A 12,506-nucleotide genomic window follows, 5' to 3' on the forward strand; every position below is an offset into this window, starting at 1 on the left:
GTCTGAAGATAACCTAAACATACAATTAGTGACTGAATAAATAAGGTATACATAAAATGAAATGGTAATGCTGTTATTGAAAATTAAGTTATAAAGTATGTTTATATCGATATGCAAATATACTCATGACAAACTGTTACAGAACAGAAAACCATATGCATACACATATACACACATACATACGCCCAGAAAAACACCTAGAAGTATATGGACTAGTGCGTAACACTGTATGGTGGGGGAATTTTTATTTTAATTTTTACATTTTTTATGTTTCTCACTATTTTCTCATTTTTCTACTATGACTATGTATTACTTGTACAATTATAAAATTAGTGGACCAACTAAGATACTTTACAAATTATATATTTAATAGAAAATGTTCAACTGCTGAGACTAAAAATGATCATGTAATTTATTTTAATTTTTATACATTTAGGGTAAGGTAGAATAGAACAATGCAATGTGAGTTTAGAAAGCCAAGTTCTAATTTTGCTTCTGCCTATTACTAGCCATGTGGTCTTTAAAAATCATTTAACCTTTCTCTAGCTTGGATTTCTCATGCATTAAATGAGGATGATTGTAAAAATCAAATTAAATAATAAACGTTTAGCCATTTAAAGAAGACATCAAATGTTATTTTTGAATGCCGGTATTATTTTGAGCCCCTGGTATTATTCCCTATTAATGGTTTTAAAACATCCAGTTACTTGTAATTTAGGAATACAGAGATGAGTTAATTATTATTTAATTATTCCATTTATCAAATAAACCAGGACAGAAATCTAACTAGATGAATAATCTCTTAGAAATAAAGAACAACCAGCAATCATACATGTAAACATTATTCTATCTTCGTGCCAACTCCACTTTCTAAAGTCTATTAACAGACTCTATAAAATTTGCTCTAAGTTCATTTCTCATCTGTGGAGAGAAATAGGCTTCTAATTTTAATAGTGAGAAAGTTAAGGGAGTACTAATCTTTCCATGACCTTCTTTTACATCCCTTTTCCTCTTCTTTCCAACTTCAGTCAAACTACAAAAGAACTAGAGAAAATAAGGAGTGAAGATCCTTGACTTTAACTCTGCATGTGTCCTAACACAGTTAATGTAACCTACTGAAACCACAAAGTTGCCTGCTCTGACTTAATCCTCCAAGTGTTTGTGATTCACCTATGCAATAGATAAAAGTATTTGTGTCCACTTGAAATTTTTCACTAAAAACAAAATTACTGGCACTCCCCTAATTCAATGCAGTTTATCACTGTGTAAATTATGTATATTCCCAAACAGGTCATTCAAAATGTTTCACACAAAACAACCTCAATGATGTATTATATGTAGATGGATTTTCAAGAGTCACTTAGTATGAAAATATCACCTGGCATCTGTCTACCCATCCCTCCCAAGTACTAATACTTTGTGATTACTTTTACCATGTTGTCAGCACACACACACACAAAAAGGAATAAAATAAATGAAGTACCCAGAGCCTTTTGCCAAAAGATAGAAGCAAGGTTTATCTTGTATGTCTACCTTAGAAAACTTTCTGCCAGGCATTCAGATATCTTTGGTAACTTGGTATTCATTATTCACATTTGTCTACCATTCTAAGGTTGCCCTGGGGCCCTCACTAAAAATGCACTTCCCCTGTGAGCTACAAACCCAGTAACTAGCCACACTTTTCATTGGAATTGGTGGGACAAAGAAGCAGGGCTGAGGGTGGAGCTGAGAACTGTACAACATAATCATCTCAAAACTGCCAAAATCTGCAGCAAGGCAGACATGCCTACGTACAAGATCAGACTGTCACAATGTCATGTTCACATCTTACCAGACTACTCAACCATATATGATTCCTATATATCCTTATTATCTGTAGCGTAAATTTACAGTCATGGAGTTTATAAAGTAAAAAGTACTAGGGCTTTTCTGTAGTTTTCATTAATTTTTTTTTGCTTCAGTGTTCCATTTTCCTCACCTTGAGAAGTTGGAAAGAAATACTTGAAAAAAGTTTTCTTGGTTAAACTGTTATTAACTTCTCTACATATCATCACACAGCAAAAGAAGTGCCATGAAGTTAAGGCTACCTCAGTAACATTCCATCAACGTTATTAAGGAACCATGCTGGGTCAATGGTACCAATGCTTCGCCACTAAAACAAGACAACTAGGCATGACCAGTTCAATGGGTCAGAACACAGCTGTGCTTTTTCCAGTAGCTCTGAGGCCTTGGAGCTTACGGCTCAGTGCCAGAGGGTCTTTCAAATAAGAATTTGCCTTTTGTGCTGCCATCCATGGCTAGAGGAAAAAGAGCCCCCAGAGAGAAATAAAGGAGTGCTCCCAACATTGTTACTTCTATCACCATAGACAAATCTAGTCCTTAGAAAGACTTGCAGCTAGGTTGTACAAGAAGATGGCTGTTGGAGAAGAGGACTGTGGAAGTGGAAGGAACATTCTCACTGACGTACTGAAAAATGTTACTAAATGGCATACAAATGGCATACAGTTAGTGCTGTCTGTGCCGCTCTTTTCCTTTGCAGCATGTTTATGCAAAGTACTGCTCAAAAGAGCCAACCCAGGTCTCAGGTCAGGGGGTGCAGTCCAATCCTCCCACTATCATATTATGGCATCTTACAGAAGCTTCTTACAGTCTCCTCCAGACTACAGAAGTAAAGCCACCCAGAAGGCCTTTCATCTGACCTCAACACAGATCACCCAGAATAACTGATGATATGCCACTTTATTTGAAAGTGAACTAGGTAAATGCCAGGATTTGTTGACTGGGATCTTATCCTGCCGTCTGATGTCAGACTGGGCTTACAGAACATACTCATTATAATTATTATGAAGTTTCCCTGGTTGGTTGAGTCGTCCCATGCACCAAAAGGTCATGCCCAGGTTGCGGGTTCAGTCCCGTCTGGTTATGCACGGGAGGCAACTGATCAATGTTTCTCTCTCACATTAATGTTTCTCTCTCTCTTCTCTCTTTCTCTCTCTTTCTTTCTCTTTCTCTCTCTCTCTCTTTCTCTCTCTCTCTCTCTCCTCTCTTTCTCTCTCCCCCACCTCCCTCCCTCCTCTTTTTTTCTCCCTCTCGCATCCTCTCTCTAAAAAAAAAAAATCAATACAAAATATTTTTAAAAATTATTATGAAGCTAAATAGGAGTCTAGCAAGTCAAAATTCACAATCATGAGGAAGGACAGATATGACCCATTTTCTGCAGACCTTTACCTTAGTTTGGTGTTATTTTCTGATAGTCTTCAATCATGAAAACAACTGCCTTAAATCCTGCTCATTCAACTGTAAGTATGTAACTTGCTATATAAATCATACTGTGTGGTCTACAAAATTGGGACTAGCCAGAACCATTTGCCAAAAATTCCAAAATGCTACTAAGCATTAGTATTTACAGCCTATGACAATCATCCCACAGAGCCCATGATAATGATGCTCTCCTCCATCTCCTCTCTCCTCACTTTATTCTCCTTGTGCCTAAATCTAACCCTACCAATCTAGGAAACTTCATTAGTTCCACTGCCTTGAATTTCACATATAAACGACTGCCAATCCCTACTAATCAAAATGATTTCAATGAAGATAATTATAGAAATCCTAGAACAAAACAAGACTGAAGCTCATAACAGATTATGTTAACAAGTATAAAATTTTACATAATATAAGCATATACATTGAGCTTACCATTGATATTAGCCAATGAGAGAATATTATCCTGATGATCAAGGAGGCGCTTAACTTCAAGAATATCCCATTCTAGTGATCCTTCCATGGGTGCTACCAACCTGAAAATTACTACATGAAAAGAGAGATATGATTTTATTACAATAGTCAAAGATTATATTTCTGCTCAAAATAGCAGTATTTCATTAAGTTAGAAATGTCTAATACTGAAAATATTGAAAACCTATCTCAAAAGGGAGCCTTATTCATACTACTTTAAAATATTTCTTTTAAATGCTTGAGATGTTTGAAATGATCTACTAAAATCCCAAGTGAGTGTGTGCTTAGAATTCTGTTCCTTTATCAAAACTCTTCTAATTCCACTACCCCAATCCTTTCCAGGGCTCCACTGCAGTCGGGCTATCCTGCCTCACTCTCTACTTAGCTATTGACTGGTCCACATCAGTGAATCATCTCCACCATCAGCTTTCTGTACTCATGTTCCCAGGCCAGTAAGCACTGCTACAAAACAAGCTACAAATTTATGTTTAACTTAAACTCAGAGAAGACTTCAGCAGTTGCTTTCATATTTTTAAAGTTTTCTTGATACCTAGGCATACACCATCCTATATAATAAATAATAGACAAACATGGTAATTGACCGTACCTTCGCTACGCCTCCCATTGGCTAATCAGCGCGATATGCAAATTAAGCACCAACAAAGATGGCGGCTAATTTGCATACTGCAGGCAGGGTGGGTCAGCGCGATCCTGCCTGCCCCACCGCCATCCGGGCCTGCTATTTGCCACCTGGGGCGGTGGGGCGGGACAGCGCCATCCCGCCTGCCCTGCCACCATCCGGGCCTGCTATCTGTGACCCAGGGCGGCGGGCATCCTGTGTGTGACCCGACCCGGGGCGGCCAGGTGGTGCAGCAGCGATCGGCCTGCCCGCCCGGGTGTCCCGTGTGTGACCCAACCCGGGGCAGCAGGGCGGGACAGCGTGGCTCCTCTGTCACCCCAGCTTCCTCATCACAGCTCTCTTGGAGGGCCTAAGCCTTTAGTCGGACATCCCCTGAGGGCTCCCTGGCTGCCAGAAGGATGTCTGACTGCAAGCTTAGGCCTGATCCCTGGGGAGTGGGCCTAATTCGACAGGTGGACATCCCCTAAGGGGTCCTGGACTGCAAATGGGTGCAGGCCGGGCTGAGGGACCCCCCCACCCCGAGTGCACAAATGTTTGTGCACCGGGCCTCTAGTCCTATATAATAAAAGCGTAATATACAAATCGACCAAACGGCAAAACAACCAGTTGCTGTGACGCACACTGACCACCAGGGAGCAGATGCTCAACGCAGGAGCTGCCCTCTGGTGGTCAGTGTGCTCCCACAGCAGGAGCACTGCTCAGCTCACAGGCGCCAGATGCCAGGCTGACAGCTGGTGAGTGCAGCTGCAGCAGTGCAAGCCTCTCCTGCAGACACTCCCCCTGTGCGCCCAAGCAGCAGCAGCAGGTACAGTGGCGCCGGGATGAGTGAGAGCAGTGCGGCGCCCAACGTGGGCTTGGGCTCCTCCCCAGCTGCCTGCCACTTCACATACTACTTGCTGTGCGGGATTGATGCAGACAGTGAGCTGGGGCCCGACGAGCTGGCAGGTAAGGCTGGGCTGTGGTAGCACAGAGGTCCACTGATCCCTGCAGGCCAGGCTGAGGGACCCCACCAGTGCACAAATCCATGCACTGGGCCTCTAGTTAAATTATAAACTCTGAGGATAATATGCCTATAATTTTTGTGCGCCATACAATTCTTTTGACTACAGATTTTCAATGGGTTACTTTACTTGTTATCTGACTTTAACAAATAGTTTTATTTAAACTAATGTGAATCCTAACTTTAATCAATACAGCAAACCCCAAATCAAATAAACTAGAGTGATTCAATCAACAAGCATTTACTAAACATCTACTATGTTCCAGGAAATTAGATCTCTAATGTGAATAAGGCCTAGTCACTGCCCTGAACCACTCATAGTCTACAGTGGTAGGGAGACCTATAAACAAGTTTATAATAGATGTATTAAATGCTATAATACACCACTCTACCCAATGTTGTGGATGCTCACAGATTAAGATGACTCATATCTTAGAAGTGGGAATGTCTCAGAGATCATATCCTTTCCAAGTGGTGGCTAACTATTAATCTCCCTTCTTTCTCACATTCTTCCCTGGAAAATAGTCAGTGCCACATTTCATTCTGTCTCTAGACAATTTTTACCAGCTACAAATCTCTAGCAAGGTTATTTAATCCTGGCAGCCATTTACATTCAAACTGTGGCTGTTGAAATAAAAAGGTATTTCAGTCAACACGAAGGGAATTCTTCCTCACACCTATCAGAGTTGTATGAACCCTCTATTTCAGTTGAAATCCTACCAAATGATCTTGAGATTGGGATTGTGGAATAAAAAGCAATATATTGTCTACTCAAACTAACATATAATAACCTGAAATACTGACAAAAAGAAGAAAACTATAAAGTAGGTTTCTACAAAGAACTACAAAGTACTAAGATAACATGAAACTGTTTAGTGAGCATAAATAATGCCTCTATAGACAAGTAATAAATTCAAGAAAATAAAACAAATCAGAGAACAAAAGAGAAGCAATAAAAAATTCTAAAAAATTAGTTAGGAAAAATATCCTAGACTTCTGAGCCAGGATGAGGTCTCAGCGCTGATAGCCTGACTTAGCCAGTAAAGCTTCAAAGTCACTGCAGCTGGTGCACACAGAACTTATACTTCCTGTTGAAAGGAACCTTCACACAGAAAGAGAGAAACTGAAATAGAACACTGAAAACCAAGTATATAGGTACAAGCTTGGTCTTGGAAATAGAAAAGATACCCCATTTACAGGAATGAAATTTATTTTTCCTTAAGAAAAAATAGCACTATATATTTATTTTATGACAAAATTAAGTAAAATGCAGAACCTCATTTTAAAGAATATTATGTATTTTTATAAATTACTTTCTGAATAAAATCAACTTTCACTTCTTTTTTTAGATGATACTCTAACTTCAGTTGAAGTATTAATGTTGCTTTTAGTAGTGTTTTAATGAATTCACTAATTCATTCATCCATTCAATAAAAATTTCTTATCTGTTAACAGAAAGATGAATAAGAAAGTTCCAGTCTCCAAGTAGCTCATATTCTGAAAAGGAGGGCAAGGAGAGAACAAAAGTAAACAGAAGTCTTTTTTTAAAGTAGTAAATGAAATGATAGATGTGAGATTATGACAACACAGTGGAAAAACTTCTGGAAGGGGAGGTGGTATTAAGTAAGCAAGCCTTCTTCCTCAAAAGATACTGGAGCTGAGCTCTTAAAGAGTAAGTAGGAATTAGCTGGATCAAAGAGGACAATGAGCAGGAGGATAAACCTGATACAGGGTGACAGCAGAAATAAAGGCATAAAGGTGAGAAACACCTTAGGTGGGGGAATCCCAGGCAATTCAGTATTGACAAGCCAGCGATATAGGAGGAGAAAGGTATTAGAGGGCCTGATTTGATATGTTGAAAACTTTGCACTTTATCCTGCAGGGTAGTGATGAACTTACATTGGTCCTCTATGGCAGCAGTCGCCAGCCGGTGGTCCTCAGACCACTGGTGGTCTGTGAGGTCCGAAAGGTTGGCAACCGCTGCTCTAGGGCAAAAATTTTATTCATCTGGGGCAAAAATAAGAAAAAATAAGGGCCACATGAAAATAAATATATTCAATTTAAAGTCCTATTACTTCTTTCTGAGATCATGTTCTTCATACTTTGTTGTTAAAAAGTAATTTTTACAAAATGAAAGTGGTAAATGATAGTTTTTTGTTTATTAGTTTTACTAAGCAAAATAAAAATCTGGCAACTCTATGCTGAGCTCCAAAAATCTAAACTTTTGTACTAGTCAGAAATTTGAGCCTAGAAATGACTGCTTTAGGCAATAGGAAGCCACCAAAGCCTTTAAGCAGGAGAGTGGTCTGCATTTTAGATAGATCCCTCTAGCATCTATTGAAGAATATATATATGAGAAGCGCTAAACCAGAGGAACAGAAGGCATTTGACAAGCACTAAAGTAGAGGAAGAAAGGTAAGTAGGAGACTTAATGCAACATTCGTAGTTAAGAAAGGTAATGGGAGCCTGAGGAGAACACCACAAGTGAGATGGGAACCTGTTAGAAATGCAGAGCTCAGGCCCCAGTCTAGACTTATTGAATTACTCTGGGAGGTAAATCCCAGTAATTTGTGTTTGTAATAAGCCCTTCAGGTCATTCTAATGCACACTCAAGTTTGAGTTCACGTCTCATTGGGTTTTGCAAATATGCCAACTGATAGTCACAGCAAATTTCAGGGCTGGTCTAGCACAAGCAATACCGAATGTCTTCTGGGCAAGAAAGAAGCAGTTTTGTTTGTTTGTTTGTTTGTTTTTGTTTTTTTTTAAATATATTTTATTGATTTTTCAGAGAGGAAGGGAGAGAGATAGAGAGTTAGAAACATCGATGAGAGAGAAACATCGATCAGCTGCCTCCTGCACATCTCCTACTGGGGATGTGCCTGCAACCCAGGTACATACATGCCCTTGACCAGAATCGAACCTGGGACCCTTCAGTCTGCAGGCCGACGCTCTATCCACTGAACCAAACCGGTTTTGGCAGAAGCAGCTTTTAAGAAGCATGTTTACTCTATCAATTCTGGCACCCAAATTCCATTCACAAAGCAGTGAGCACAAAAGGCTTTCTTCACTGTAGGCTCCCTGATAGTAAATGAGTTAACTAATAGTCTAAAGCTAAGAAAGTGGCCTTCAGATGTTCATAATTAATACATTTACAAAAGGCCTCTGCTATCTACCCCTTCTTCTGCTATTCCACTACTCTAAGAGAAATGGCATAAACTGCCCCAAAGATAATGGGCCCAATTCTGGCTTCCTGAGGCAAAAACTCCACAGTTCCCACCTTAGTAAATTCCCCAAATAATCCTCCTTTGACCCTCCCAACTCAAGTTTTTAGTTGCCAAAATGTTGACAGTTGTTTTATGTGGTTATTTGATTTGATTTTATTTTTGTCAAATAAGTGCATGTGTACAGATCAGCAACAGAGAGGACTATGGGTCTTCTCTGGCATAAAAGGAGTGAGGTTAGCTGCCCCACCTGGCTATGTTAGAACAAGGGTAGGACAAAAACTGACTTAATATCATGAAAATGTCTAGGTCTCCATATCACTTCAACAATCCCAGGAGGCCAAGACTGGGGCAGGGGCAAATGTTCCTTAAATGAAATATTAACTAGTCTTTCTAAAATGTGTATACAAGTTCTAGTTTAAAATTTTTTGAAAATAGAAGAAAAAAAGAATCATACTCACTCAGTTCTTTGCCAACTGCTGCCACAACACAGTTCTTAGGTATTTCAATCAAAGCACTGATCCCTTCAAAAATACAAAACAAAGGTAAAATTATTTTCTTGATGGTTACATAAAAAACAAAAGCATTCTCAGTTTTATGTCAGTCATTTACAGTAAAGGGAGTGGTCACAAAAAAGCACACATAATTTTCTATATCACACTTGGTTGCTTATACACAGAAAATGATTTTGTGAAAAACTGGTGAGGCCTTTGGAAGACTATTGATCTAGTAAGGGTAGGATATACTCTTTGAACATTATGGTAAACTTATTTACCAGGGATCCCTTAAGATAATCACCCTCACCATTTACAATATACCTAGCTCAAAGGAGATATAAAATTGGCATTTTCCTTACTTTAAATTTAAGAATCCTGAGTGGGTTCCCTGGCAGTAAATGAGTTAGCCAGCAGTCAACAGCTAAGAAAGGGGCTTTTAAATAACATGTTTTTAATTAATATTTACAAAATTAGATTAATTAGATTCAACATTTCAACATCTTTCACTTGTTTATTTTTAAAAAAATATATTTTTATTGATTTCAAAGAGGAAGGGAGAGGGAGAGAGATAGAAACATCAATGATGATAGAGAATCATTGATCAGCTGCATTTTATTGAGCCCGCAACCCAGGCATGTGCCCTGACCGGCAATCGAACCGTGACCTCCTGGTTCATAGGTCGACACTCAACCACTGAGCCATGCTGGCCAGGCTCACTTATTTATTTAAATATAGAGTTCTCAGTAACTTTTTATAACTTCTATAACATATGCTAATTTCTATAACATATGTAATAATTATTACTTTTGTTAGTAAGACTTAAAGAATTGAAGTATTAAATTCAGAATCACCACATGTGCAAGTACAAAAACTATTAAAGTTAATTTTTCCAGTATGAAATATATATAACTTACATAAAAGTAATTTAATATTATACTCCTTTACTTTACTCTTTCACCCATCAAAAGACTCTTGTAGTTTGGGGAGTAAGTCTCTCTAAAATCTTTTCTCTACATAGGTTTAACAGTATTTTATGCATTTCCCAAGTATAAGGAAGAAGAGGTGATTGTAGAGGAGGGCAAAAGGAAGGAATTAGCAGTACAATATAAAAAAGTAAAAGGGACAGGAGAGCACAGGGAGGGTTAGGAAGAAAAGAATTCTAGATGTGGAAAACTTTGCTAAAAAATTTTTATAAATAATTTTATAAAATAATAGAAACAGAAGTATGACCAGCTGTCATGGCTCAGTGGTTGAGCGTCGACCTATGTACCAGGAGGTAATGGTTCAATTCCCTGTCAGGGCACATGCCCGGGTTGCAGGCTTTATCCCCAGAGGCAGCCGATCAATGATTCTCTCATCACTGATGTTTCTCTCTCTCTCTCCCTCTCCTTTCCTCCCTGAAATCAATAAAAAAAAATTTTTAAATGCAAGGTGAAGCAACAAGTGCTAATGTAGAAGCTGCAGCAAGTTATCCAGAAGATCTAGCTAAGAAGGTGGTTACTAAACAACAGATTTGCAATGCAGATGAAACAGCCTCTTTTGGAAGATGCATCTAGAACTTTCATGGCTAGAGAGGAACTGGCTGAGTCTCTTGTTAGGGACTAATGCAGCTGATGAGTTAGTTGAAGTTGAAGCCACAGCTCATTTGCCATTCTGAAAATTCTAGGGTCCTTAAGAATTATACTAAATCTACTCTGCTAGTGCTCCATAAATGGAACAACAAAGTCTGGATGACAGCACATCTATTTATCACATGGTTTACTGAATATTCTAAGCCAGTGATTCCCAAAGTGGGCGCTACCGCCCCCTGGTGGGCGCTGCAGCGATCCAGGGGGGCAGTGATGGCCACAGGTGCATTTGGGGGCATATATCTTTCTGTTTAATTGCTATTAAAATTTTTAAAAAATTAATTTCCAGGGGGCGCTGAGTAATATTTTTTCTGGAAAGGGGGCGGTAGGCCAAGTAAGTTTGGGAACCACTGTTCTAAGCCCACTGTTGAGACGTAGAAAAAATATAAATGCTCAATGACAATGCACCTGGCAACCAAGAACTCTGATGGAAGATGTACAAGATTAATATTGTTTTCATGGCTGCTAACACAACATCCATTCTGCAGCCCATGGATTAAGGAGTAATTTGGACTTTCAAATCTTATAAGTTAAGAAATACATTTTGTAAGACTAGAGCTGCCGTAGCTAGTAATTCCTCTTATGGATCTTGAGCAAAATAATTGAAAATCTTCTGGAAAGGATGCACCATTCTAGATGTCACTAACAATATTCATGATTCATGGGAAGAGGTCAAAATATCAACATTAACAGGAGTTTGGAAGAAGCTGATTCCAACCCTCATAGACGACTGAGTGGTTCAAGACTTCAGTGGAGAAAGTAACTACAGATGTGGCAGAAATTACAAGAGATCTAGAATTAGAAGTGGAGCCTGAAGATATGACTGAATTGCTGAATCTCATGATAAGACTTAAACAGATGAGTTGTTTCTTACGGATGAGGAAAAAAAAAAGTGGTTTCTTGAGATGGAATCTACTCCTGGTGAAAATGTTGTGAAGACTGTTGAATAACCACAAAAAAATTTAAAATATTAGATAAACTTAGTTGATAAAGTGTTGGCAGAACTTGAGAGGACTGACTCCAGTTTTGAAAGAAATTCTACTGTAAATAAAATGCTATCAAACAGCATTGTGTGCTACAGAGAAATCGTTCACAAAATTAGTCAATTGGTGAGGCAAATTTCATTGTCTTATTTTTAAAAATTGCCACAGCCACCACAACCTAGATGATGGTTAGCATTTTTTACCAATAAAATATTTTTAATTAAGTTATATACATTTTTTAGACAGACTGCTATAGTACACTTAATAGACTACAGTATAGTGTAACTGTAGTATGTACTAGAAAACCAAAAAAATCATGACTCACTTTATTGAAATATTCGCTTTACTGGGGTGGTTTGGAATCAAACCTGCACTATCTCCAAGGTATGTCTGTGCTAATTATTCATGGAGTAAAATTCACATATGACCACAGGCTAATGAAAGAAATATGTACATGTAAATAGATATAATTCATGATAATAGTAAACATAAATATGCACTCTAGATTCAAACAAGATTACTAGTGGTCCAATGTTGACTTGAAAGGTTAAATTGTAAATCCTAATAAGGTATGGATTGAATTTTGCTAAGATATCACATTATTTTCATGCTATTTTATAATATCTATGTAGAGATAAGCTATTTCCAATTATGACCTATCTATTCAATTCACGGAGCTCCTATTACCTTTAAGATGTCAATAATTAATAATATTCATTATAGGATGTCCATGGGTTCATTTGATTACTTTTAGAACAAAAATAGTTAATAGTGTATCACATAACTTCACGGTTACTGTCAT

General features: G+C 38.3%; 1 protein-coding gene across 3 annotated transcripts in view; it reads right to left on the minus strand.

Annotated features, from left to right (window-relative positions):
• WDR41 (WD repeat domain 41) overlaps positions 1-12,506 on the minus strand; it is a 75,203-nt gene that overhangs the window by 33,031 nt on the left and 29,666 nt on the right. For all 3 annotated transcript variants that reach the window (XR_011471185.1, XM_070412225.1, XM_070412224.1), the window contains exons 7-8: positions 9,058-9,120; positions 3,697-3,807 (exon numbers count right to left, since the gene is read on the minus strand). Coding sequence is in view for 2 of the 3 variants with exons in the window: in XM_070412225.1 (XP_070268326.1) it covers positions 3,697-3,807; positions 9,058-9,120 (174 nt within the window). In the remaining variant the exon portion in view is untranslated. The remainder of the gene's footprint in view (positions 1-3,696; positions 3,808-9,057; positions 9,121-12,506) is intronic.

The sequence above is a fragment of the Myotis yumanensis genome, unplaced genomic scaffold (genome assembly GCF_028538775.1).
Source record: "Myotis yumanensis isolate MYYU_CA2020_CCGP unplaced genomic scaffold, mMyoYum1.0.hap1 SCAF_4, whole genome shotgun sequence".
Taxonomy (NCBI): domain Eukaryota; kingdom Metazoa; phylum Chordata; class Mammalia; order Chiroptera; family Vespertilionidae; genus Myotis; species Myotis yumanensis.